The 27,961-nt window shown below is 45.7% G+C and overlaps 1 protein-coding gene across 1 annotated transcript in view; it reads right to left on the bottom strand.

The window, feature by feature from the left end:
• Positions 1-27,961, bottom strand: part of ADCY2 (adenylate cyclase 2) — a 3,241,403-nt gene that overhangs the window by 2,195,746 nt on the left and 1,017,696 nt on the right. The window contains exon 3 of the mRNA XM_069613724.1: positions 4,621-4,782. Within this exon, the coding sequence (XP_069469825.1) occupies positions 4,621-4,782 (162 nt within the window). The remainder of the gene's footprint in view (positions 1-4,620; positions 4,783-27,961) is intronic.

Below are 27,961 nucleotides of genomic sequence, written 5' to 3'. Positions count from 1 at the left end.
GAGTATCGAGGGCCTGTAGAAGGCTAGAGACCCAAGAGAGCAGTAACTTAGCTTACAGTGCCCTCTTGTGTCATGTTACACGAAAGCCGCAACATGATAAAAGAAACTACGGAAAACAGCGTTTCCCGGTACTGACTGTCTTAAGGGCATGTCAGTTTCCCCATAAGAAAGGAGCGAAAGCCCAGAGGAGTGCGGCAGAAGGCTGCACTTCTCTGGCAAAGTCGAGAACAAGGTGAAAAACAACAGCAAAAAGTTTAGGGGTTGCCACATGGAAGGAAAATTACCTACAATTACGAAATCTTTCCTAACAGTATCCAGTGACAATACACTGGAATAAATACCATTCCATTTGCTCCCTGACCACCATACAGCACTGTCCCCCAAATATCAAAGAATAGCATTAGATTAGCAAATTAACCAAGTTCCAGAATATGTAGTGTGACGAATCACAGATATTCATGTCTTCTCCCCAAGGGAGAGCCTCCCCCTTTGAGGCTAGGGAGGTGAGCCCCCTGTGCAAGACCCCCCTAGGGATCTAGGCAAGTGGGACCTCACTGGGAGAGACTCGCCATTAGGAGAGGAGGACTTTCATTCCTGTAAGGAATTCCCTAAAACCTACAACATCGTGGCATATATGGGACTATGCGCTATGAAGAATATTCCAAGAGCCAAAGACTCGGCTGAAGGTAAATCTGAAATAACCTGTTATGTACAAGCAAAAGGGTATGTCTCTTTAAGAGTAGACATACAAATAATCGAGGCAAGGAGGTTGGGAGAGAATAGCATGCTGAGACAAGGCGCAGAGCGAGTAGAGGGAGAAGATCGAAAGCAGGGGAAGTCCCCTTATGAGGTCACACCTGGAAGAGCCAGAACCAGAGAGATCCACGGAGCCCGTGACTTTCAGAGGAGTCCTGAGCAGCGTAGTGAAGCGCAAGTGGTCTAGCTGTCCAGCGTTCCCAAGAAGCAGGAACCAGATGAGAAACTAAACATTACACCAGTGGTGGTGTAACCACACCAAATCCATGGTGGGCCGACGGCCCGTCTAACAATGCAAAAACCAACCAGTACAGGAGTCTGAGAGGCACCCTGTGACCCAGAGTATGAGAAAGCCGATCGAGTGTGAGATACCGACAAGGGGAAGAAGCACAGGAGACTGAGACAAAGAGGAGAACCAAATCGAATTCTTAGCCCAAAAGCATTCCCCTTCAAACACAGAGGTAACAGGAGGAAAGAGGATACCAGTAGGCCATCTGGGCCTCATTATTGAACAAGAAATACCTGTTCAAGTGAAATGGCCAAAGTACCTAAATCAGAGCCATTAAATTAGAACTGCATTAACATAATCAGGAGGATAAGACGTCAAGGCCCAAAGAGAAGTTATTGAGGAGTGGGCATGAAGAGAACTTCTCTCAGTGAAATATACACGAGATATTAAGGGGAAAGAAGACAGACTGGTCGCAAGAGTAACCAATCAGCCTGAGAAAGTAAGTGTTCATAATGGGATACAACCCCAGTAAATGGATGACGTAAAGACATTATGGAGAAGTATAGACTCACTAGAGTAAAACGAATATTTACACCTGACGAAAAGAGCAATAAGGAATGGAACCACATCTTGTGGAATATTTACCCCAAGAAGGGAGACCAGGCTTAGGTACTTTGTAAAGGAAGTCCACGATCTGGTCAAAAAGGTGGAAAGACACTATTTAAAAATATCTCCAAGAAGAGAACTATTGAGTGAATAAAAGACATTGACATACCAGAATACTATAATAGGGGAGAGGTTCTCCCAATCTAAATTAAGTTAGTTAACATAGTGGTAGGGTCAGGTAGGAGTCGTTTTTAGATGGAGGACACTTTTCAGTTTGGACTTCCGAACAACTGACAGGCAGCTTTAGTTATTTATATAGTCAGGGAAATCCCTCTAGCAATAGGGAAAGTTAGGTGTCACTATTATTATTTGAATAAACCTAATTCACAATGTCCTCCAAGTATCAACCTCCTTCTTATAACCCACCACAGTGGGTAGAGCTTTTTGGCAGCAGGAAATAAATATTGTTTCAAAATGGTATTTATTCAAGAAATATTATCACATAGTACCGCTATCAACATATGATTTTGTCCAGCAGTTGTGCGTTAGGACGCTCTCTCTGGGAAGAGGTAATTACGGGTATGGTCAGGTGAGTGCAATGACTTTGCAGACAGACTTGGGAAGAAACTTACTCTCTGAAAAAATTTACAAAAACGCAGCAGGGTCAGCTTTGAATCTTTGCTCTTTATGTGTTTTCAAGGGAAAACACTCCTATTCCATTCAACAAATGCAACAAATGCAAGTTATATACACAAATATATATGTGAACACATATCTATTCATTTTGTCAAACTGAATCACAAAAGCTTTCTTCTATGGATCCATAAGGCATCTTAAACCAACATCTTTATACATCATTTCATAAAAGATCTCTCAACATTGCTATTAACCAAGTTTATTTCGGATAAAATTCCTAAAACCTTCATCACCAACAATACATTATTTTAGGGGACATCCCATAAAATTCACCTGAATAACATACATTCCTGTAACCCACTCCCTGAAGTGTACAAGAAACAGTTATTATTATTAGAAAACATCCACTACAACAATGAAATACACAAGCTAAAATCGTATCCCTCAGTCGAATACATAAAAAAAATAATAACAATAACATAATACGGGACATGCCACAATGCATACATTTCCGGATCAGTGGTTTCCTACAGACCTGCTAAGGAGTTTCTGTCTTAGTAGCCATGCTCTCTTCATAAATGAACAACTCGTGTGCGGCTTATACCCTCTAGATTGGTTCCAGCCAATGTCTCCATAATTTGTGATATAAGGGGCACGATAATTGCAGAGAAGCATTGTGAGCTTTTGGAAATTGTTGTGCTAGACCAACACAAGGTTATCGCGGGGAGAGGTAATATCCTCAGCAGAGTTTTCTCAAAAGCTGTCTTAATAAAATCGAAATGTTGTCCGGAATCTAGCGTGCTTTTCATCTTCAGTTATTGAGATGATAACTGGTGTCTCCCAAGGTGACATTGCTTGAGGATTCAGTCCTCATAAGCAGCTTTTCACTGCATTTCTGGCTCTAATCTTTAATTCGGTGGGATTCTCCCCCAGCCTCTTCAGACCCAGCTACACAGTAGTAATGTTTACTCAATTTAACCAGGGGAGACTGTCAGCTCTGGGGATTTCAAGTAAGTGACCCAGTGGTTCTCAGTAAGCACTTGCCTTTGCTTCATTTCAGGCATTGATCCAATATATCAAGAGTTCGAATGTAATTGCATGGGTGATCCCGAGAAAGCCTAACTCCAATTGGAAAGGGATAGACGTTGCACTGATCAGGAGACCAAGGCAAGCCCTTAACCTTGGGTGTCAGATACGCCCCAAATGCCCATGCCATATAATGCAGCCGGTTGGGCTTGAGTCTTATATATGCTATTGCTGAGACAAGTAGCCTGCCTTATAAGCAATGAACATTGTGTGACTGCCTCCATTCATCTTGCTAACACAAGAGTGATTTTCTCCACTTGTGTGAGGTAATGGGCGTTTTTGTGCAAACACATAACCAAACCGTGGTTTCCTGGCAGCAGTGGAAACTTTGTCCTCTGGTCCAGGGAAGGTACAGGAAACGCTAGACTGTCCATCAGCATTCTACCTGAAAGGTCATGACGCTTCCTGCAAAACTCTGGCAATGTGGCTATCAAAACCTCGTGGAGCTTTCAGAATTCAATCCCAGCTCTTTCACAGAGATTAAGCTACAGAGTTAGAGATATCAGTTCAAAGGCTTAATTATTTTCAGCACAGCTGACAACATTTTAATAGAGTTTCTGTGGCAAATAGGCTTCAGGCACTCGTTTGTCAAATTGACATCATCTCAAACATGGCATCCTTCAAAAGAGTCCAATCCAATGTCAGCGTTCGGCGAACATAGCCTTGGCTATAGAATGCAAGGTATGATGAGAACTAACACCTCTGATTTAATAATAAAATAATAATAATAATTTGGCATTTATATAGCACCACGAACCCTCAGGTATCTGAGCGCTGCTTATTATTACCCACGGTGTGTGGTGCTCATTTATCGACCTCAGAAGGATAGAAAGGCTGAGTTTGGCCCCGCCGGGATTCGAACCTTAGCCTGGATGCAGGCAGGAAGCAGCAAGAAATAGTACAGTCTCAAGCAAAGTGCTATACTCGTGCCCCCAGTCTCCCCACCCCCACGAAATGGGGCAGAAATGATTCCCTCTGTTGCCTCGCCACCGGAGATACCCTCAAAGTCTGCTAGGATGGCCTAATTTGTGCACCAGCTCTGTGAACGACGTGATATAATATGTCTTTTTTTTACCACACACGGAGAGGTGGACATTAAATCAATCACCTCGCCAAAAGGTCAGAAAATGAATTGTACAATGTTTGGTACGAAGTATGCCACCTGCATGCAATTCTGCTCCACATAAGCAGGAACATCCACCAACACCAATTCCAGTTTCCTGGCTTTGCAGGCGGCTAATTTACTTCTGATTTCTGACAACCTGACAAGTCATTGATTCCACAGCCTTGAGAAGGGCAGCCCTTACCTGCCAGACCAAGTGCTCTTTCCCGGCCGCAGACGCGGAGAGATAGACGCTGAGCACGACGGTGTGGGATGAAGAAGTCAGGACGCTGGCAATGATGGCATCCCTCATGTTGAAGGGCAACATGGTGTAGACCACAAAAATAATGAACAGGAAAAACGACACCTGCAAGAAAGAAAACAAATGAAGATAGGAGAAAGTCAACATGTGCTTTGCTGCAGCAGCTTTTCCAGAAGTCTGCAAGCTGAAATTATGACTCTAGGATCATTTGTGAAGGACTGCACTTGTTCATCTAAAGTTGCTATAGTATGTTATGGTAATGTTTATTTGTATAGCGCCTATACACAAGACAAGTGTTTCAAAGCTCTCAAGGAGGGGGGAGCAAGGGGAGAAAAACAGCAGTCATTCAGAGCCCTTGAATTTCTGAACGATACAAGCATGTCACAGGACAGAAATAAGTGCATAAATACAATTAACAGTGTAGATAACAGCAAATAGGTCTGATGGAGATTCTGCAGTTTTTCCAAGAGCATTGAGGCGCTACTGTGCGGGAAGGGAGACAGGGGGAAATGATAGGCGATCTTTAGGCATAGTATGTTCCGATTGTGCAAGTGTACAGCAGGTACAGAAGAGGGGTCGGGGGACAGGTACAGGGGAGGTGAAGGGGCGAAACAAGTGTGACCAGTTAGTCAGAAATTGGTAAGTGCTGAGAGATGTCATTCTCATGTGTCATTGACCAAGTGCAGTAGCAACGGGGCAAGTGCAGGCCCTGAGGCAAGTGCTTCAGGACTGGCTAGGGTGCTGGGGACCTGTGAGACTCTGAGGTATGCCCAGCAGCCAGTCAGCATGCTGTATGGAAAGGGAGCGAGAGAGGGATAGAGTGGAGAGACGGGTTGGCAGGGCAGAAGGAGAGAGAAGGAGGAGGAGAAGAGGAATGTCTTAAGGAGTTTCTGGAGCTTAAGGAGATCTGGCTCAAGATGGAGAGCGGCAGGGAGGCTATTCCAGAGTGAGGCTCGTGCTGAGCATAAATATCTCACTCCAAATCTCTGCTTAGAGAACTGGCTCACTCACAGAAGGTTGGAGGTAGAAGAGCAGAGGGATCGTGAGGGCCAGTATTTAGATCAATGCAGATAGGTGGGTCCCAGGCGCCAGAAAGCCTTGTGGACTATGCAGAGGGTCTTGAATAGGATACTTGCAGCCACAAGGAGCCAGTGGAGGGATTACAGCACCAGAGAGATGCGGTCCCTGGGCTTGAGGCCAAAGATAAGTCTTGCAGATCTGTTCTGGGTGAGTTGCAGAGGGCGCAAAGCAGAGGCGGGGAGGTTGAGAAAGAAGCTGTTGCAGTAGTGCAGCCTTGAGAGAAGCTGGGCTCTGGAGACAGTGAGCCTGTGGGGGAAAGTGAGAAAGGGGAGAGTACCTCTGAGGAGGTGCAGCTGGTAGTTAGATATTTTGTAGAACTCAGAAATATGAGAAATATGAGTAGAGAAAGAAAGAGTGGAGTCGAAAATGACCACAAGGTTTTTTTGCCTCGCAGTTGGGTGCGGGCACAGGGCCAAGGGAGGCCAGACAGAGTCAGAGTGGGAAAGCGGGAGCACGGGTCCCAATGCAAACTATTTCAGTTTTACTGGCGTTGAGGAAGAGGTTGTTTGCAGCACACCATGACTGAATTGCGGACAGAGAGTCAGATATGAGTGAGGTAGAGGAGGTGGCTGAGGGTAGCCTGAAGGAGAGTTGTGTGTTATCCGCATAACACTGGAAGTTAGAAGTGAAGCTGGCAATTTCACGTGCCAGGGCAGCCATGTAGACATTGAAGAACCAGGGGGATAGGTTAGAACCCTGGGGGACGCTGCAGGTTGAAAGAGTGATAGTAGAGAGAAAGGACCCAAGTTCTACCTGGGATGGGCGGTCGGAAAGGAAGGAGGTTAACCATGCCAGAGCCTGACCAGTGCTTCACAGGGTGTCACAGAGACGTGCAATCAGGATGTTGTGGCTTACTGTGTCAAAGGCAGAGGAGAGGTCAAGAAGAATGAGGACAGAGGGAGTGTTAATGTAAAGATTTGAGAGCAGGTCTTCACAGGTTTTCCGAAGAGCAGTTTCCATGCTTCTGGAAGCTCTAAAGTCAGACTGATGATCGTGGAGGCAACCAGCAGATTCGGTGTGGAGGGTGAGCTGAGAGATAGCCGGCTTGTCCAGGAGTTTGCCCAGGAAAGGGGTGATAGAGATGGGGTGGCAGTTTGCCAGAATGGAGGTGTCGGCTGGGTGTTTCTTAAGCAGAAGGTGCACAAGAGAGTGCTTGAGGGAGGTTGAGATAACTCCAGTGGCAAAAGAGAAATTGCATAGATCAACCAAGGCTGGATCAAGAGAGTCAATGTTGTCCTTTTTGGAGGGGCAGGGGTCCACCTGTTTGGATGAGGTCTTCGTAGACCGACTTGTCAGGTGACCTTGTCAGGTGTGATGCGAGAGAGAGGGGAGAGGAGAAGTGGTGGAGGGGCCATGGGAGGCCCCTGAGGTTTTCGTGTATGATGTGATGTAGACATAAGAGAGGAAAGGATGTCATGTGTTTTTGCAGTGAAGTGAGAAGCCAGGGCCTAGCAGAGGTCCTGGGTGGGTGTGGCAGAGGAGGAGGCAGCTGCAGGATTGGCCAGTTCCTTTCAGACGTTGAAAGGTTTGGCACTGTTGTTTGATGCCGCAGAGATGCTGGTTTGAATAAATACTCTTTTCTTGGTGCGGTTGCAGAGTCGATATTGCCTTTGAAGGAGGCTGCAGGCCAGTTTGGCAGGAGGTCCGCCTGATGCATTCCATTTCCGCTCAGCTGCCCTACACTTGCATTTGAGAGCAGCCAGATCGGAGTTGTACCAAGAGTTGGACTTTTTGGAAGCTTCAGTGGGACCTTCATGGCAGGGGCAAGAGTATCAAGGGTGTTGGAAATAGAGAGATTGAAGTTGGTGAGGGCTGTGCCAGGGTGGGAGTCAGCTGTAAGAGTAGGAAGCGGAGAGTAGGTGGAGGCAAAGGCAGCCACTGTCACCGTTTTCATGGGTGAGAAAGGTTGAGAAAGGGCTTGCATTTATTCATGAGAGGTTATTCAAGGACACTGGGACTCAAAGGCTGCCTGGTTTCTCCACCCAGTGGTCAATTCTGATAACCATTGATTCAGTAATAAAACCAGTTATGTATTTGAGAACTACAATATTCAGATAATTCCTATGGTGGCACAAGTACGGAAAGAGGTGGTTTTAGAAAACTAAAGCACCCCACTTTAACAAACAAATGTAGGTGTTATCTATGAATATAATTAACAACATAAACTGAATAACGAACAAATATATTCCTGAAACAGATTGTTGCATGCATGATTATTAGTATACATTGCGGGAATGTGTCATACTGTTTTACAACCAAACAACACTGAGCCAAAATGTGCCTTACATGTCGGCTCTATTGCTTAGGTTTCTGCATTCTGCAAAAGCTTTCACACCCAACCCTTTTTGCACCTTATCGGTCCCTTTAAATGGACAATGCAATGAAATTGCTCGTGTCTCCTGCGATAGCAGCACTCGGAATATAAAGTGTGCTTGAAAAGTGGGTCATAGACCGCTGCTGCAGAACGAGCAGTGAAGAGCTTTGGAAAAGCACATTTTAAAAAAATGTTACATAATGTGCGTCCAGTAAGTATGCTTGGGTGGTGCTGAAATCCTCCTCAGCTGTACTAAGCAGGATGCAAATTTGAATACACACTGACACTTCTGCTTATTTGAATGCGCTCAATTTCAATCTTACGCATACAACATTGAATAACATTTAGGGACTGATTCATGGAATATTTGCCTGGTTCAAAGTGAATTTGCACTACTGAAAAGTGACTTTGACTGCTGACACAAACCCTGATTCATGAAACTGTGCAGAGTGTATTTTTGCCGTGCAAAGTCCGGGGTAAAGTCATTTTGTGCTGCAAAAATGACTATGCACTGACTTTGCCCAGACTTTGCATTAGGAACAGGACTTCTGGTGAACAATTGGCAGATTCCGCAGGCTGCCTTGGAGGACATCCTGGTGACCATCTTCACCTGCAGTTAATCTCTCTTGCCCCCTGGGACGCCAAGAAGTGATGAAGAGAGCATGGTTACCCCAGTGACTAAGGTGGAGGCATGGGACAAGAATGACAAGACCGAGAAAGTTAATGGTAGAAGAGAGGGCACAGAGGTGTGATGCTCAGGCTGCTGCGGGTGGTCACCAGGATGGGCCAGGTGCTGGTATCTATAGAATGCAGGGAAGAATGCATAGTCTCCAATATTAGTGGCCAATGCGCCTCATTGGACGTGGACTGAGTGAGGGGAGACCACCAGAATGGCAATCAGGCAGTATAAGTGAGTGTCATAAGGATCTACTGTAAAGTGCGAAAGATGCACCCGAGAAAAAGCAACGGGCCCCCGTGCCCAGAAGAAAAGGTGAAAGGAGCAAGAAAGGACTGGGCCTCCCATGCAAGAAAAATCAAGAATAAGGTCAGGCAGGAGAAGAAAGGCTGGTGCCGGTAAATAGGAGGAAATACTGCCATACCAGAAGTGGTCACTCAGGATGGAGATGAAAAGATAGAAATGATAGGCTCCCAACTCAAAGGCCAACAGAGAAGGTAGTACAGGCAAGAGCCGCAAGTGACGGGGGTGAAGAAAGAGCCACTGAGCCAGAGCACTCTCTCAACAATTTCAGGTACAACTGGTTAGTTCGTTCATGAGTAAATACAAACTATATTATATATCATCTGCTGAGGTGAATTATCAGAAACTACATAGGAAACTCACACGTTTCGTGCTTTCCTATTTTTCCATCCATTTAATGACTGACTGAAGCTCTCCTTGTATTTCAGTTTACACTTTGTTATACACTAGGCTGCAGAGGGGGCCGTTGAACCAATGGGGATGGGGACCTGCTTCTGGGGAATGCATTAGTGGTCAGTCATGTTGACACTAGAGAACATATGGACATCCAAGCCCATTGTTGGGCAGCCTGAATGGGCTGTGTGGGGGCCATGAAGGTTGTGGCACGAGTAATACGACCTTAGGGATTTGGGTTAAACCTAAAATGAAGACAAGACTATTGAAAAAAGGATATAGCATGGAACAAAGGATGTTTAGTGGACCGATCCAATTGGATGGCAGCTCGGGGGGATTGACATTCTCTAAGTATATATATAGGGTGAAGAAAGTGTTGAAAGTCACTAAGAAAGAACAGCTGTCTGTTGATCTGGCTACAAAGAAAAATAGTAATGAATTCAAGGGCTACTTTGATGAAAGGGTGATCAAACCTAAATACCTGCGAGCTTAGCCAATGCTGCCAAAATTAGGAAATATATGTTAATTAAATGTAAGCAGCGGATCTGTAGATTATGCGGGGAAACTGTTATTGAATCTATGAGGCATTTGTTTGTTGATTCTTTTATTTTGAATGTCATTAGGGACCTATATTTTATTAAATATAGGAATGATTGTTTTAGATTTTCTAAACAGGAGCTCTGGAAACATTTTATGGGTGGGGATGATCTTAATATTATGTATTATTGTGTTCATTTTAGCGATTATTTAATGGAAATATTTTATGAACTAGGTGTATGAATTGGATATGTTTCTATTTCAATTTTATATATGAAGCATATGGACTCTATATTGGAAACATTTTATAATGGAAATTGTAAAAAGTCATTATTTGATGACATGTGCAATAAATAAAAATTAAGAAATTAACAAAGGGTGTTTGACCGTTTGGCTGGCTGAGAGGATTTCTGAAGATGGTGCACCTGAACACATGAAAAGAGAATGAAAGAATCTTTGGGGGTCATTACGACCCTGGCGTTAAGGGTTTAACAGCGCCGTAAAAGGTGTTGGCGCCGTTAAACCCTTAACGCCTGATTACGAGGTCCCTTTGCAGGACCTGACCTCAACGGTTGGTTTTACCAGCCGTTAAAGTAGGGTACCGCAAAGGGACCTCGGTGCTAATTTGCGGTACCGTACATAGCGCCTTCCCCAGTCCCATTGAGCCCTATGGGGCGAAAATGGGAATGGGGAAGGGCCATGGTGAAATGGGGAAATACCGCCCCGCCAACCTTGGAATGAGGCGGTATTTCCCCATTCCACCATGGCGGACTCGTTACAACACCGGCACCAACCATGGTGCTAATAGCGCCATGGTTTAGCGCCAGAGTTGTAATGATGGCCTTTGTTTGGAAACAAGTGATAATTTTACAAAGGGAAATTAGATGAATGTACGTCAAGAGCAAGTAAGCAGTGGGACCCAAATGCAGCCCGTCTGCCATTTTCGCTCGGCTGGAAACTGCTGGATGATGAACAGGAAAAGAGGCACACGTTCTAACAGCATTCTAAGGCCAGGGCTTACTGCAGCGGCACTCTGCCAAGGGCCCATTGCAAGTGAGGAAAGAGAACAAAAAAGCGATGGTGTTCTAATAAAACGAGGAACATGACATTATGGATTGAATGTCATGAAAGAAAGAAGGAATATAACACAGAAACAATGGGTATAGTGCTGGTGACAGATGGAATGTGGGCTGGGTTCAGCGACAGAAAGTGCCCACGGGATGCCACTGCCCGCACAAGGCAGGAAATGGATGTAAGGACACCACACGACATGGGTTAAGAAGAAAAACAGTCAACATAGATCGAGACTCAGACTGAAGCCACGGACCAGCAGGTGACCACGAATAAGACACGGAAATGGAAGTACATGGGAGCATGCTATAAAAAGGTGCCATTAAAGGGGGGGGGTGCAGAAATCGTTCTGTACATTTGAACTATGAGGATTCTGTAACTAACCGAAGGGTTGCCAATTTACAGTATATTTTAGCATTTGAGTTCCCCAAAAGTTTTGAACTCCTACACAGGTAAGTACGATGTAAAGAAGGGCCCAAAGAATCTACGTGTTGCAGTAATCTGGGATCGAGCTCATGAAGGTGCTCGAAGGGCATTTTTAGTGGTCGAAGTGTACGAAAAGAAGTAGTGGAACTATGTTCCCTGCTGACCTGCCCCCGCTCCTCACAAACCCCATCACTACGTCCACTCCAATGTGCAATCCAAACCCCCCAAAAACACACCGACTGTTTAATGGAATATTCAGTGCAGTGCACTGAAGGGCAAGTTTCAACTTCTTCCTACACTTTTATTTGAAAACTAAACAATTCTGGAACAGTTTCTTTTGAAAATAAAAGTGTCAGAAAGTAAAATGTAATTAGAAATAAGTATAGTAGCACCTTGCTCCTGCCTACTTTGACCACTGGGGATGTTACTAGGTGGCATTAGACTCATCTGATCTGAACCTTACTGGTGCTGTTTTGGAATGCCAATCATGAGGGTGTAAAAGCATTAGCGTTTTTATTTTTATCAAAACAATTATGAGGGCAATTATGTCCCTGAAAGAGAGGTCTCCTAATCAGAACCCCTTTTCATAATGCAACCATATGCCTTTTTTAACAGTCTCCTGACACCCCAGAAGAAACCATGCAGTTGCAGCACGGCAGGTTTATTGGTCACACATGTGCATTCCTGATAGGTACTGGAACACTAGGCTTTTTAGTCGTCTGCACCTCTGATTCAAACTTAATAATTGTGGTTCCTAGTCAGCTAAGTGGCACTTTAAACCATAGGAAATGCCATATTTATGCCTCTTGGTGAGATGTGTATTAGCTGCCTGGCCTGAGTGTCTGCACAAATGCCACGTGGGGCACTATCCTGGAAGCTGCTTCTTTGATCCAAACTGGAAGGCAAAACCTTTCTCCCAAGGCACTGGAACCCTCCCCGGATTGTGCCCTGGGAACCAATACTTTCGAAGGCAGCCCTGACCTAACAAAGCCACACTCACACCATTGTGCTGATCGCTGAAGGCCCTTTGAAGTCAACACACATAGTAAGAGGGTGGAGTTAGAGCAGCCAGAGGAGAGGGGTAGATTGAGAGAGGGATTCCACCAACTTGGTTTCTTGTTACCACAAGGCAAAGGACGCTTGTCACAGCAATCTTGATTGGACACCTGACAACAGGCTTACTTTGGATCAATCCACTGTAACATGTTGCTTTTAGAAGGAGAGGAAACCCTCTCCTTAGTGTATTCATCTAAGGACTTCAGAACAAAAGGTATTCACCTGGAACTCTGTTGGGGGTACAGTTTATTCCAAAGTCCTTTGTCACGCAGGTGAAAACAGGAGGATCAAAGGAAGAGGAAAGGTCCTCTCTATACCTACCTGAAGGGCACTTTTGGAGTGAGACTGTTGTGTGCACAAGGCCTATGGCAACAGAGGCACTGGTACCCAGGACCCAGCCACCTGATATGACAGAACCCCTGCAAGTGCCATTTACAAGCCTTCTTGGTTTGAAAGGGCAGGATAAAGGATTTACTGTGCCCTGGAGATGCTAGACTTGACCTCTGAGCAACCCAGTAGACAAGGAATAGCTCTGGGCCTTGTTTTATAACTCGATCGCCTGCATGTGGCCACATTCAGCGATGCCCAAGTAATGGACACAGACAATGGAGGTAGCACCAATATTGGGATTCTAATTGTATCATTTCCCGGCTGCCCTCAGCCACCTCCTCTCTCTCATCTCTGACTGCCTAACTGCCATTCAAATTTGGTGTGCCGATAATTATCTTTGTCTGAATGCCAGCAAGAAGGAGATCCTCCTCATCAGCACACCATCTCCATCCTTTTCCCTCACTCTCTGGCCGGCCTCCCTTGGCTCTCCTCCTACCCCTACCTGCGAGGCCAAGAACCTTGGCGTCATCTTTGACTCCACACTTTCCTTCTCGGCCCATAACTCTGATGTCTCTAAAAAGTCAAACTTCCTACTGCACCTCCTCAGAGGTATCCTTCCTTTCCTCTCCTTCCCTCAGAAGCTCACTGTCTCTCAAGCTCTGGTTCTCTCTCGGTTGGACTTTTGTAACAGCCTCTTTCTAAATCTACCTGCCTCTACTCTCCGCCCTCTACAACTTATCCAGAACAGGACTGCGAGACTTGTCCTTGGCCTCAATCCCTGGGATCGTATCTCTCCAGCTTTGAAATCTCTCCATTGGCTCCCAGTGGATGCAAGGATTAAATTCAAAACCCTCAGCATTGTCCACAAGGATTTCTGGGGCATGGGTCCAAAATACCTTCAGCTATACCTCCACAAATACCTCCCCTCTCGAGCTCTTCGCTCCTCTACCTCTAACTCCCTTAGGGTCAGTCGTTTTTCAAAGAAAGGAGCTGGGGGTAGATCTCTATCTTCGGCTCGGGCCTCCCCCTGGAACAGCCTCCCTGCCACTCTAAAACTTGAGGAGCACCATCTCTGGTTCCGGAAGCACCTCAAAACCTTCCTCTTTGCTTCTGCCTTCGCCCCCCTTCTCCCCTGCTGATCTGCTCTCTTGGCACTGTGCACCTGGCCACCCTTTGTCCCCTGGGCCCAGGTATCTGCTCACCCTGCCACATTCCTGCACTGCCTCCTGGCCACCCCGTGCACTGGGCACTGTATCTGTACCCATAAAGCCCCACCCCCGTTTTTATTCTTTTGCTGCACTTATTCAGACTTACCCAGTCTGCTGCCTTAAACACAGCACTTGCCACTTGCTGGCTGCACTACCACAGTTTGCCTCAATTTTCTATTTATTTTATTTATCTGCGCTCCTCGGCTCAGCACTTTCCACTCTCCCCCTTCCATGCACTTTTTCCCTTTTCCCTTTCCCATGCACTTGGACGTTCTCAATGTCACTGGGCCTAGTAAGATTGTTTTTATGTTGTGCTGTGTTCTCCCTTGTGCCCCTCCCTTGCCTAGTCGCGCTCTGAAACACTTGTGTACGAGCGCGACACAAATAAAATATCATATCATATATCATGGACATGTGTATTGTAGTGTGCTCTTTATCGCTGCACCACCTTCTATTTGTATCTATGCTCCTAGACATTTAAAGCTCGCTGGCCCTGCCTCTGCTCGGCATATTCATTCTGACTGTCTATCTCTACCTCTTCTCTGTCCCTGGCTTTTTTCCTTCTCTTCCTCCCCCCAGTCCCAACTATGATCAATGCTCTTACACTATCTGAAACGTCACCAGTCCTAGTACGATAGTTAGTTGTTTGCTGTCTTGTTCCTCTCCTTCTACCCCCTCTTCCCTCATTTAATGTCAATGCTCTTACACTATCTGAAATGTTGCCAGGCCTAGTACGATAGTTTGTTGTTTGCTGTCTTGTTCCTCTCTTTCTACCCCCCTCCTTCATTCATTTAATGTCGATGCTCTTACACTATTTGAAATGTCACTAGGCCTAGTGCGATAGTTTGTTGTTCGCTCTCTTGTTCCTCTCCTTCTACCCCCCTCCCTCCATCATTTAATGTCATTGCTCTTACACTATCTGAAATGTTGCCAGGCCTAGTGCGATAGTTTGTTGTTCGCTCCCTTGTTCCTCTCCTTCTACCCCCCTCCTTCCCTCATTTAATGTCATTGCTCTTACACTATCTGAAATGTCACCAGGCCTAGTACGATAATTTCGTTTTATCCATTCTGAATGTTCCAGTGCCTTGTAAGAATGTTTACTGTATTTTCCCTGCTCCCTCCCCCGCCTTGGAGCACTTTGAAACACTTTGTGTATAGGCGCTACTTCAATAAACTATCATATCATATCATGTCCCCGTTTTCTTTGTGCAATGTGCCGTTGTTGCTTGAAGGGCATCAAATATTGGACCCGGGGGACAAGCCTGTTATCCCATTGCTAAATCGCTGCCTCAGAAAGCATCTACAGGCCTCGCTTAACGCTGCTGAGCTCCAAAGACAAGAGGATAAAGGTATTTGAAGAGGCTCAGTCCTCCAGGTTCACCTAGAAGGGTCTTAGTTACGTTTACGCTCCCTTTTTAGCCTTTTAAAAACACCCATTTCAACATTGGCATTGGCTGCTCAAACCATTAGCCTGCATCCCTGTCTTCACTCAGTTTTCCGTTATTCTCAAAGTCTGCATTGTCTATGTTTCCTTCTCAGGGTTAGGTCTTTAGTGTTTTTAATACATTGTGCGATTCTTCCTTTTTTAAAGTTCCCATTTCGTATAGAACCATGTTTGGACATTCTCTTCTTTTGGTACCAACATACTATTGTAGCTTGTGCTGTAACAATATCAGCTCACGCCCTAGCTGAAGAGTATGGAATGTCCTCGGCCAACGTTACCAAAAGATGCAACAGAGGTACACCTGCCTGGCTGTGCCAGTATTACTTCTATGATTGGGATTACTGCTGGTTTAGAAGTAGTCTTTGGCTGAGTAGGCAGGTCTGCCATTACTCATCCCTGTTCTCCCGAATAGCAGAAGTAATTTCATCCCAGTTGCCTCTTACAGGGAAGAGTCCAAAGCTTGGATCACTCAGACGTGCTGCTCCCTATCAGTACTTCGATAGGATAAGACCTATCCATCTTACTTGGATAGCAAACTGTAAAATAGAGCAGAGAGACACATCGTTAAAATAAAACGAGTTTACTGAAAGCACACCACATGGGGAGGCCTCTTCCATCTGCTGGATGTTCGAGATATTAATGAGGTGTAGTCTATTCCCATGTTGAGGCACAGAGTGGTGCTCTAAGGGAAGGAGCATCACCAGCGATAGGCCTATGCATGATATAGAACTGTTTACAGATGAGCAGCCTACAGTACGTTCCAAGACCCACGCCCCATGATCAAACACAATCTGCCAAGTACAACATTGTGAAAGGTCCACAAGCGAATGTGATCCACTTGAAGATTATAACAGATTTGAGGACCAGACCAGACTAAATTCCTGTTTTAAAAACAACATCCCCCGTTGCAAGTCAACTGTCCAGCCAACACCTAGACCTTCCACTGAATAGAAAAATAAGGTTTCCTCAAAAGGTGTGGCATTGTGTTTCACTTAAGAAAAGAAAGTTGCAATTAGCATTTCATAATGCAATCATTTTCTTTGATTGTGTGCAGATTTCTTCATTTCAATGGGAGCGGTTACTCATATGGGGTTTAGTTGCCATGTAGCATTTCCTCACCATTAGGAACTCAGCATTCGCTGATGCTGGAGCTAATACTCCAGTCTGCAGTGTTGGTCTGCACAAAGTAACAGAGTCAATGGGCCTCATTAGAAGTTTGGAGGTAGCCATGCCTGTAGTACAGGCATGGCTACCTTCAAACTTGCGAAAAAATCCAGCTCCAGCGAATGGGCAATTACCGGACCCGGTAATTGCCCATTCGCAGGTGCCGGTAATAAGGGACTCCCTGTCCCCATTCGGCCCCATAGGGCTCAATGGGCATGGGGAAGGCGGTAGCACCGTTACCGTTAATAACGGTACCGGTGCTACCATCATGTTCTGCTCGCGGGTGCCGGTACGGCCATCTGGTCAGACCTGGTGGCTGCAAGGGCACCCGCGAGTAGATCTCCGAGTATGGTGGTACTGTAGCAATGGTGCCGGTAGCGATACCGGCACCGTTGTTACCTTACCACCATACGTGTAATGAGGCCCAATGTATGTTCATTGCATTGCAAGGAAAAAGCCATAAGAGTAAGTGAATCCCTACACAAACAGAACAGACGCTTTACACAGAATATTTCATCATGCTAAAGAACAGGGGGCAATTCTGTGACTCGTCTAGATGGTGCTTGCTCACAACATTGTAAAGAGTAACACATTCTCACCAGAGTACCGTCTCCTACCATTCCTCACATGTATGTCCCCTTCACATAGTATTCTTTCCTGACACCACCTCCTCGCTACATCTAGTCATGCCCTATGAGTCCTAAGTATAGGCTTATAGATTGATAGAAGGTTTGTTAACCGAGGAAAATGGCCCACTGCCTAGTTATGGCACAATGTGAAGCCAAGGACCATAAGTTGGGGACAGGTTATTATCCCAAGTGATAATGGCCCGTGCCAGGGTTTACGAGGATAGTAGCACATAATGCTAACAGCAAAATAGGTTTTAGAGTCGTGGTGCATTATAAAAAATTGTAGTTTAATTAGCTAGTTAAGAATAGACAAAAGTTTTTTAATTGTAAACTTCACTAAGCTGGAACAATTTGAAAAATGATAATGCATTAGGCGTAATATACAAGGGAAGTGTTTCTGTATTGGAAACCAAAATCATGTTTTCTATGTTTCAGCTGTCAATTTGGGGCGTTAGATTAAATGTGGGCAGTCAAGTGGGGAGTGTCTTCTTTTGCAGGTAACAGAGTTGAAGTAATGCTTCTTGTTTTTTCCTGGTCTTCTAAAATCAGAATGCTTGGAGTGCACTCAGTAGTTACCAGATGCTTTAGGAGCTTTCCGATTGGCTAAGAGGGGGTCAATAATGTCCTCCACCTACTTATTATTTTACACTGAAATAACTAAGCATGCCATTTGGTTGTCTTTGTTCTGTTAAAATGAACCTTCCATTATGAAGCTAACACATTAAGGTCCATATTACCCCACAATGGCATTTCCGTAAAAACCGAAGGGGCGGGCACTAATAAAGCAGCCAGCATAGTGCCCCGCAAAGGTGCAAGACTCCAGAAGGGTGCCCCGAAAGGGCAGGGCTTCACAGACACGAATCCCCACTCAACGCCAGGCTTTGGCTACTGCCGGGACCACACTGCCAGGATCTGGCATGCAGCTCCAGATCCCAGGGGACAAGGAACTGTGTGTGACCCCTCCCCCCCTCCCCACTCCCCCAAGGGTGCAACGACCAACGTGGGCGTACACAGCCCCCTTTAAAGGCTCGGGAGGTCACAGGCGCACTGCGTGAGAGGGGCACGTGAGACGTTTGCTCACTCGAGGTGTGCTGTCCACAACATTGGGGATGGAAGCACGCATGAGCTGTGCATAGTTGCCTCACACTGGGCCCTCTTTTGATAATAGCACACGCTCGGCTAAAGCGCACCGGACACAGAGAAATCCCCCTGTGCTTAGCGCTTAATAATAATAATAATAATCATAATAATAATAATATGTTAATAAAAATATTGTTAATATGAAGCAAATGTTTATTACCATAGCGATTTCGCACCAGGGAAATGGCTTCACATTGCTTTTGCTGCTTACACAATGAGCCACAACACGGATTGTACATCAAAATGGACAGTGGCACAACTTTAGCTTGTTCTATCCCCTGTTAGGATCCAACAGCAATTTGCTTATTTTTCTTTGCGCTGGTGCAAAAACCTAATGTGGCCCACGCTCTTAGGGGCCTGGTTTACAAAAACGTTTTCAATGGGACTTTTCCCTGTTAAAACATTTGTGTAAATCAGCCCCTTCATTTGAAACGTCTGCACGCTGATGAAAGAAACAACACAAGGCGCAGCGAGAACACATTGCTTATAATTCCATTCAGATCACATCCCGCGAGAGCATCTGCTGGCTGTGGCGCGAGGAGCCCAATAAGATGGGGCGCAGCTGCAGTGAGAGGAGGCACATGTATTCCGCAGTTGGATTTAGCAAGCTGCCCAGACTGTTTACATCTAAATGTGATATTGCACCGAATGATCCTTTTGAAGGTCGGGCTGGACAAATAAGAAGTACCTCCTTGAAATATTGCACAGAAAAAAAACGGATGCACCGATTTACCATACATCATGCCTGACGAAAACTTGCGTCAGTACACTCAGGGGTATTGTGAGATTTAATTGACGTAATTAAATTATAGAACAGCAGGGGAGAAGCTTTGTCGTGGGAGTTGAACGCGAATGTATTTACAGAGCGTTAAAATGTGAGGTGGGTAGGCAATGGGTGCTGGCTGCAAAAGGAAACGCCTGAGCATTCATGTCGGCAAAGTACGGAGCCCTGGAAGCCTTTCGTTGCAGCCTCTTTCTATGATCTCAATTAATGAAGAGCGCCGTCATGATGTCACGAGCAACGTTCCTAACCAGCCACCAAGATAGTCAGCATGTTGGCACCGCTGCTACGCGGTTTTTGTGTCAATGTATGCCATTTTAGATTGTGTTAATGTGATGGCGGCGGTGTTGGTATGTGCTCTGCTTGTAAGTGACAGCCATTGTTTCAGAGTGCTCGATAACAGCCCGGGAACAAGGAAGAGCTTCAAGAGCAAAAGGACTTTCAAAACCCATCTTTGAGAATAGCTAGCCACAAAGGAGCTTAACTCTAAAAGTGCAGCTTTGCATACATAATGCAACTACACGCTGTAGTGTCCTGACTTCAGGATGGGCGCACATACGGCTGCTGTCACAGTATAACTATCTTTATTGACACGCCGACTCCGAGCACGCTCACCTTGGTGTGGGTCAGCTGACCCATGTGCGCATCACCCCGTCCACCATGTGACTGCCGGCGATGCTACATCGCCCCCCCAAAATAACCTTGTCCTACCCCCTTTTCTCAATCCATGTTCTTGGCTTTCGAAAGATGCAGTAGGGTCTGTCATTGGTGCGAAGAGCTGCGTTCTCTTGCTCAGGCCCTTCTTCTGCTGTGCTGTGCTCCTCTCTTTCTGATTCATCTTCCTCTCCTGAGTAGCCAGATAACTCCCTTGCAAAGTCCTCTTCCTCACTCCAGATCTGTAACCTTCGTGGTCCACCCTCTCCTGTTTTTCTGAACACTGAACTGTACCTTGTTACAGTCGAGCGCTCTGTCTCAACTGTCACCATGGATTCTTTCATGGCTGTGACGGCCAACGGCCTAGGGTCAAGGGGCAGGATATCCTTGTGAGATTGACCCTGTCACACTAACACTTGATGTCCTAGTTCCAGATCTGCCTCTCGTTCTCTGTTCCGTTTGTCTGCATAGTCCTTCATTTTCGTTTTCGCCTGGTCGTCCCTTTTCCTTACTTCGCTCTGCTGCCCTTCCTTTTCTGCCATCTTATCATCTTGGGGCAATCTTGAGCGCACTGGGTGACCGAACATTAGCTCAGCAGGGCACACACCAGTAGAGTCATGTGGCGTGTTGCGGTAGTCCCGCAGCAATTGATAAAGAGACGCCTCAATGGGCATGTGGGCAATGCTGTCGTTACGAATGCCCCTTTTGACATTCTCCATGAAGCGTTCCATGGTCCCGTTCGCATGGGGCCACAGTCGAGTGATCTTGCGGTGCTGGAAACCCATGTATGCCATGAAATCCTGAAAGTCTTTGCTGGCGAATGGAGGGTCGTTGTCTCACTTGACCATTTTGGGCACTCCGATCACAGAGAAGATCCGATCTAGAACCGGTACTGTGGTTATTGCAGCCGTAGATGAAACAATCTCTGTTTTCGGATATCTTGAGTGTTCATCTAGCACTACTAACACATATTCTTCTGACCTCAGGCGGCCAATAAAGTCGCTGGCCACTTACTCCTACACCCCTTCTGGGAGTGGGGTCATGTTCAAAGGTTCTGGGAATGCCTGGGGCCGAAGACTGAGACTGACACAAACATGGCATATGTATAGTGTTGTTTCAATCATTTTGTCCATTCCTGGGAACCATACTTTCCTTCGAGCATTCTTTTTGTCAAAACTAGCCCTCTGTGACTCTTGTGCGCAATGTCAATTGTGCGTTGATGGAGTGCTGCTGGTATCACTATGCGGTCTCCTTTCAGTATGAGAGATGAAGGCATAAAACTACTACCATATATTTTTAATACACAATATACATTTCGGCATTGCATGGTGGATGATGTAGTTCACATATCCACCTGCTTGGCTGGCCGAGGATTGGAGGCCTGCTAGTGGGTGACGGGAGAGAAAGTCTTCTGGGTTTTCGTCCTTCCCTGGCTTGTGTTGGCTGATGTACTTATACTCTTGTTGTGGCACCCCCAACTCGCTATGCAGGGTCGAATCTGTTCAGAAGGCTTACCATAAATGGTGACAAGCACCTTATGGTCTGTAATTATTGTGAACGGCTTTCCATATATGAACAGGTGGAAATGAGTGCACGCCAACCCAACTGCTAGGGATTCCTTCTCTGCCTGCAAGTATTTTTGTTCTGCTTCCATGAGGCTCTTGCTGGCATATGAAACAATGTTCTTCTGTGCATGGTCGCTCCCTGACTGTTGAGCCAGGATGGCTCCAAGGCCAACTGGGCTTGCATCTACGGTCACCTCGTTTAGCAGATTGGGATCAAAGTATGACATGCATGCACCCGTGGCAATCCTCCTGAGTCTGTCAAACACCTCTTGTTGAACCGAACCCCACTCACAAGGTTTGTATTGCTTTGTGAGCAATTGGCAAAGTCCAGTACGTATTGGGTGCAGTAGCTTGCCAACCCCACGAATGACCTTACCTGCGTTACATTCGGTGGGCGGGGTGCCTATGTCAATGCCCTAATCTTCTCCAGATCCGGACGAATTCCTCTCTCAGAGAATATGTGCCCAAAGAATTTCAAGAGCTCTTATTGAAGTCACATTTGTCTTTGGGGAGGGTCAGATTTGCATTGTCGAGTGCTGCACATACCTTCAGTAGAGTGGTGTGGTGGACTTCCTGGGAGTGGCCAAATATCAAGATATCATCACTATAGTTTATGCAGTGAGAAATGTGGCAAATCATCCTGTAAATTTCCTACTGAAAAATGTCTGCCGCTGATGAAATACCAAAGCTCAGACTCTTGTAGCGGAACAATCCTAAATGTGGGGTGAAGGTTGTGATGTATCGTGACTCTTCACTGAGTTCGATTTGATGGTATCTTTTATTGAGGTCTAGGCAGGAGAATATTGTGGCCCCATTCAGCAGATGCATCATATCAGTAATGCACAGTGACTGATGGTATTCCCTGAGGATGGCTTGATTTGGCACCCTCATGTCCACGCACATTCTTATTTGGCTTTCCGGGCCTCTCTTTGGTACACAGACCACTGGAGAAACCCATGGTGTGGGACCTGATGCTGGTTCAATTATATCCGCCTTCACAAGTGCGATGAGTTCTTTCTCGACCTGTTGTTGGACGTTGATGGGGATAACTCTGAAGTGCTGTGCAATGGGTTTCACCATCAGGTCAATATGAAAATGGATGTGCCTTCCCTTGAGCTTCCCAATTCCTTTGAAGAGTCGAGGAATATTTGACACTACCTTGGCAGCCGACCAGATGTATTTGACTGCCACGATCTGATAGAGTATGTGTATCAACCCCATTTGGACAGCTGACTTGAAACTCAACACACATCTACTTGTGGCTTCTGTCACCAAATTTGTATCAGTACGCAATCTTGTTTTTCCTTGTGTAGGCAGAGAGTTTTGAATTCTGCCAAGCATAGGCATAGACGGCTACACGTGATGCCTTCAGCCGGGGCTTGCTCTGAAATTTGAGATATTCTGCTTCTGGCATGGCATTTATGGTGGCACCAGAATCAACTAGGAACTTGAACTTGTTGCTCTGAATGGTGAGTGGCAGAGTGGGGCAGTGTTTTGATGCCGTGGAGTTTTCTAGCACATCTAAGTATCCTCTTCTCCTCCGGTCTGTGCTGTTGTCAGACTCAAATTTGCTTGGAGAAGGAGTGTTAGTGTGAGCTGGTAAATTCTCCTCCTGCTTTTCCAACTTTTCTCTGGCAATGGTGAATGTTTCTCTCTGGTATGCCGTCTTTCTTTATGATGTCGTCTTTCAGGGGCTTGTGTTCGCTCATTCCATTGATGTCGGGGTGGGGATTTATCCCAGTGCCACCCTTGTTCTGATGAGCTGGTTGTTGCTGCCTTTGGGTTTCGAAACATGGCGTGAAAATGGTCCTTGCCCCCAAATGTGGAGCATATTTGGCCGATGGCCGGGCATGTCCCATTGTGGGGGAGGTCATACCCACATCTGAAGCATTGCTGCTTCTCCTGTGGGGCATTCTGTGGGTTGTGGTCTTGGTTCATGAGTTTGTTGATGCTTCCCTCTTTGATGGTCGACTTCGATATGCGCGCCTTGCTTAGTGTCAATATATGGAGGTCCTGCGCCGCCGATGTTCGCGCCAAAACAAAGATCTCATCCAGCGTGTGCGGCACTTGTAGCAACTTTTTCTTAAACATCATGGACTTGCATCCTGCGATTACCTGAGATTTAATGGCATTCTCATTATTGTACAGGTTAAATTCACAATATTTGACCCTGGACCTGTGGTGTGTTACAAATTTGTCCAAGCTTTTTCGTGTAGGTTGTGTCATTGCATGCTGTTTGTAATCGATAATCCTGTGTGTTGCAAAATGCTCTTTGAGTATCTTTTTGAGGCTGTCGTATTTGTACTCCACATCCTCCAGTAGCTCAAAAATGCTGTCCCGCACCTCAGGACCAGCTGTGAAAGTGAGCAGACCAATGATGCACTCATCCTCTTGCAAACACACTGCATCCAAGTAGGCATCAAACCCTTTCATCCACGTCGTCCACCTCAGACCGAGATTGTTGGTGTCCATGGTATCAAAAGGCAGGATCGAAGGGACTGGAAATTAATCTCTCCCTTTTTGGGAAGTCACTGGAGCCCCTGCAGCCAGTTCTGGGCCCTGTCCTGGGTCTGACATGCTGCTGGGGGTGACGGTGCTCTAGCCACTGGTGGGTCTTCACAAAGCATGCTCTACAGGTTGCTCTGGCGTGGCAGCCTTCGTCGCTCTCTGCGCTTCACTCATCCGTGCTTCATGGGCCTTGCATGCCCCTCTAGCTGTGGGCCGTGTGGCATGGTGCCCTGGTGCCTTATTTACCCTTGCCGGCCGGCTCTCACTTCTGCTGTGGTGGGCCAGGTGGGTTCCTGAGCCCAGGAGGTCCTCTTTCCCTTTCGCGCTCACCACGGGATGCAGCTGGGCCAGCCGGGACAAGCAGCAGCCTTACTGCAGCCTCCTGCACGTGGGAGGAGGAAGGGTCTTCCAAACTGGGAACCTGTGCGTAGCAATGTACAGGCATCCTGGGTTCACTCCTTCATCGCCATTGTAGTGTCCCGACTTTGGGAGGGGCGCTTGGGGCAGGACACGGAAACACCAAAATGAGGACACGTCCACACACGGCTGCTGTCGCAGTATAACTACATTTATTGGCACACTAGGCGTGCTCACGTTAGCATGGGTCAGCTGACACTTGTGCGCAACACTGCATCCACCATGTGACTGCTTTAGATGCTTTTCTTAAAGGACACATGATCCTAGGTAATGCCTGGGTAAAATTATGTTATGTTATGTTAAAAGTTGTTGTACCGCTCACTGTTACCGCCTGTTGGGTCTCTTGGTGCTCTGGCGGATCTGCAATACAAGAAAGTTGGCAGGGTTTATTAGTCGGATTGGGCGGGAGAAGAGCAAGAGAGATATGTTGTGCATTTGGCAGCTTCAGTTTGGAGAAACCGGTCACTGAGCGTAGGCGCCTTTTCCGTTGGTAGGCACCATGTGGTGTTGAGGTTAGATTATTTGACGCCTAGAAATACTTGTGTACAGGCACATTATAAATATCAAATCACATCATATCATGTATGGTTTGTTTCATTGTCGGCGTGTGGTGAAGTCTAAGCGGTCAGTGGTGCTGTAGATGTATGGTTGTGTTTAGTTCAGCGTTTGAGAGGTGTGTATAGAGGGGGGAGTTTTTGTACAGCTAGTTAGTGGCAATACATTTCCTATCCCCAACATTCTGACTAAATGCGACCAATATCCCCCCACATGTTCATTCTAGTGCAAAGCAATCACCACCCCTACAAATTCCTCCAGGACAGACGCATTCCCTGTTCCCCAAACACAATCCGTGTGCAGCATGGTTTGCGCCCCCTAATGCAATACTTTATGTGTGACGCATTTCACACCCTCGGCAGTCCATTTAAGTGTGATATATCTCCCTTCCCTGTTCATCCATCCCAGTGAGTGACGCTTGACACCTTTAGCACTTCATCAAGGTGAGATACACGTATGTTCTCCAACTGCCCTTCAAAGTGAGACACCTCCCCCATCTACCGCCCTCCACCCTGGTGCAACACACTCACCACTCTTAATCATTACATCTGAGTGTGTAACAATTCCTGCTCCTAATCAGTCTATTAGGCTTAATGTATTCCCCACCCCAATTAATCAGTGTCGATTAGCCTAGCATGTTGCATTGTGTGGAATCAGTTGAGATACAAGCGCACACATGTGCTGTACTACATGAGCAGTCATCGCTCACTACAAACATTACGAATGAATGGTGTTAAAACATGGATATTTTAGGGGTGATTCAGAAAAGTGTTTTACAATGGTGCAATCTCATTGAGAAACACTTTGTAAATAAGGCCCTATATGTTTTGTGTGGCAGATTTACCTTTTTTCACAATCCTAGAAATGATGTTTTGCATTCATGAAACCCTTTTCTATTTATGTGCGTAAAGCAAATCCCACAAATGTGTATATTTCTGCACAGTTAGTGAATACTATGCCTCTGCAGTTGTGTATGTTAACAGGAATATCACATGCTTATGTTTAGGATCTGGCATTACCTTCCTAACCATAGCCAAACAAGCCTTCTGTAGTATCTGGAGTGGCAGGAATCATCAGCCAGCACGCAGGAACCAGTCCAGAGCCAGGTAAGTACCAGAGGAAAGTTTTCTTTATTGTTTCAGGTACAGAGAGGAAGGTAAGTAAGGAGAGCATGTTCATAGCATCTTTCCTCTTTGGCTCTATATCTCTCAGTCCACAACCATCATTCCTGGAACCTGGTTAACACCCAGGTTCCAGATACCTCACCACATTCCAAGCACCACTGCACTCATACACACAACTAATTCAGACCATTACTAGGTCATAACACATCTACTTCCTCAAAAGCATACAAATGAAAAGAAAACCCAATAGTACACAAAGAACTGCAAAACCTCCACACTGTGCTCACAAAACAAGGATATAAAATCTTGAGGAAACATAACACCTTCTGTCCTTGTCTGTACCCCAGGACCTCAGGGCTGCCAACCCTGAGCGCACACTGCTCCCTATGAGCAAATAACTTCCCTAACATTCACAACCAACAACATAAAACCTTGCTCCTTCGGTTCGGGCCTGCCACTCCCAAACCCTAGGCCTGACACGCCTAGGCACAACCTCACCCACAGTACAGAGCACCACAGTATCGGCATTGCAAGCAAACCACACTAGGATCCATAAATCCTTTAGAGTCATTACACAACAACTTGTTAAGCCACACGGAAGCTAACGTACATTCCATCCACTCCCTTCAAACAGGAGCAAGGCTAACAACTAACAATCACTAAACACCACCACTTCTCCTACAACGATTAAAAGAAATGAAAAGACAGGAAAGTAACTAACAACACAAAGAACAGACTAAACACTGACTCAACCACAAAGGCAGGCGTAGGAATGCACAAACTATACATACTGTGCAAAAACTCAATGCAGGCACAGTAAGAACGGAACAACTAGTGCATGCAAAATAAAATTATTAGAAACATAAAAATTATTCTAAACAAGATGGGATGTCTAATATCTCATACCAGTGTGCTAGAACTGCAAATGTCTAACATGAACACCTGCCACTAAAGAAAATTGACTAGGAACTCCAATAACACTGGTAGTATGCTGTGTGCCATAAGGAACTTCTACTCCTTCTACTCCAAGAACAGGAACTCCCATCCTATTTCTTCCTATACTATAAAACTGGCAACACAAACCCTAGTTATAGACTTCACTTTCATAAACGTCATGCTCACTGGACACTCCAAATGTCTACTGGATACTTACCAGACAAAAAACTATATGGATGGACGCTCTCTCAGATGTGTGTCTCATATGTCCTTTTACATCATCTCATAAAATAACTCTATTCATTGCCGCTCTGATTGAGCATATGACTCATATATGATAACTTAAATTGGCTCTCAAACCTATTCATCTCAATAATTCCAAACATGGCTGCTCAGATTCAACATGCAACTCATGTAACCATATCTAACTTGGATGCTCTCACACTATACGTCACACATCTTCACAACTCTAATTGGACGCTCCCAAAAATATGCATCTCAGAATCGGAAGCTATTCACTAGTGACACTTCAAACTACAGATTGTGCGGGCACCACACCTGCCCAGCATGTGGGTCGCAAAAGAAAATCTTCATGCATGCTACACCCTAATCATGCACACACACACACATATGTTAAGCACATTGCATCTCACAACATGTACTCACAGCCACGTGCAATCATTCTACTTAAGCATTCTGAATGATGGTAGGGATGCACAAAGGCACTAAACCGAAATGGCGGTGATCGCGCACAGTTCTGTTAGTGTGCACTACATTCAATTCAACATACCTTTCTAAACATCCCCACCTGAAACGCATAATTTAAAACAAAATATTTCGTGCAATCTAGGACATTTCTTATATACAAGTAACATCATCATTGCACAATGATTCAACTACCTCTGCTACTCATCAGAAACAAGGTAAACTCAATTTTCCCCTGCTATTAATTAGCACTGATTGCATTGACCAC

This window comes from Ambystoma mexicanum, chromosome 5p (genome assembly GCF_040938575.1).
Source record: "Ambystoma mexicanum isolate Mex_15411 chromosome 5p, UKY_AmexF1_1, whole genome shotgun sequence".
Classification (NCBI taxonomy): Eukaryota; Metazoa; Chordata; class Amphibia; order Caudata; family Ambystomatidae; genus Ambystoma; species Ambystoma mexicanum.
This window is presented reverse-complemented; position numbering and strand designations above follow the sequence as displayed.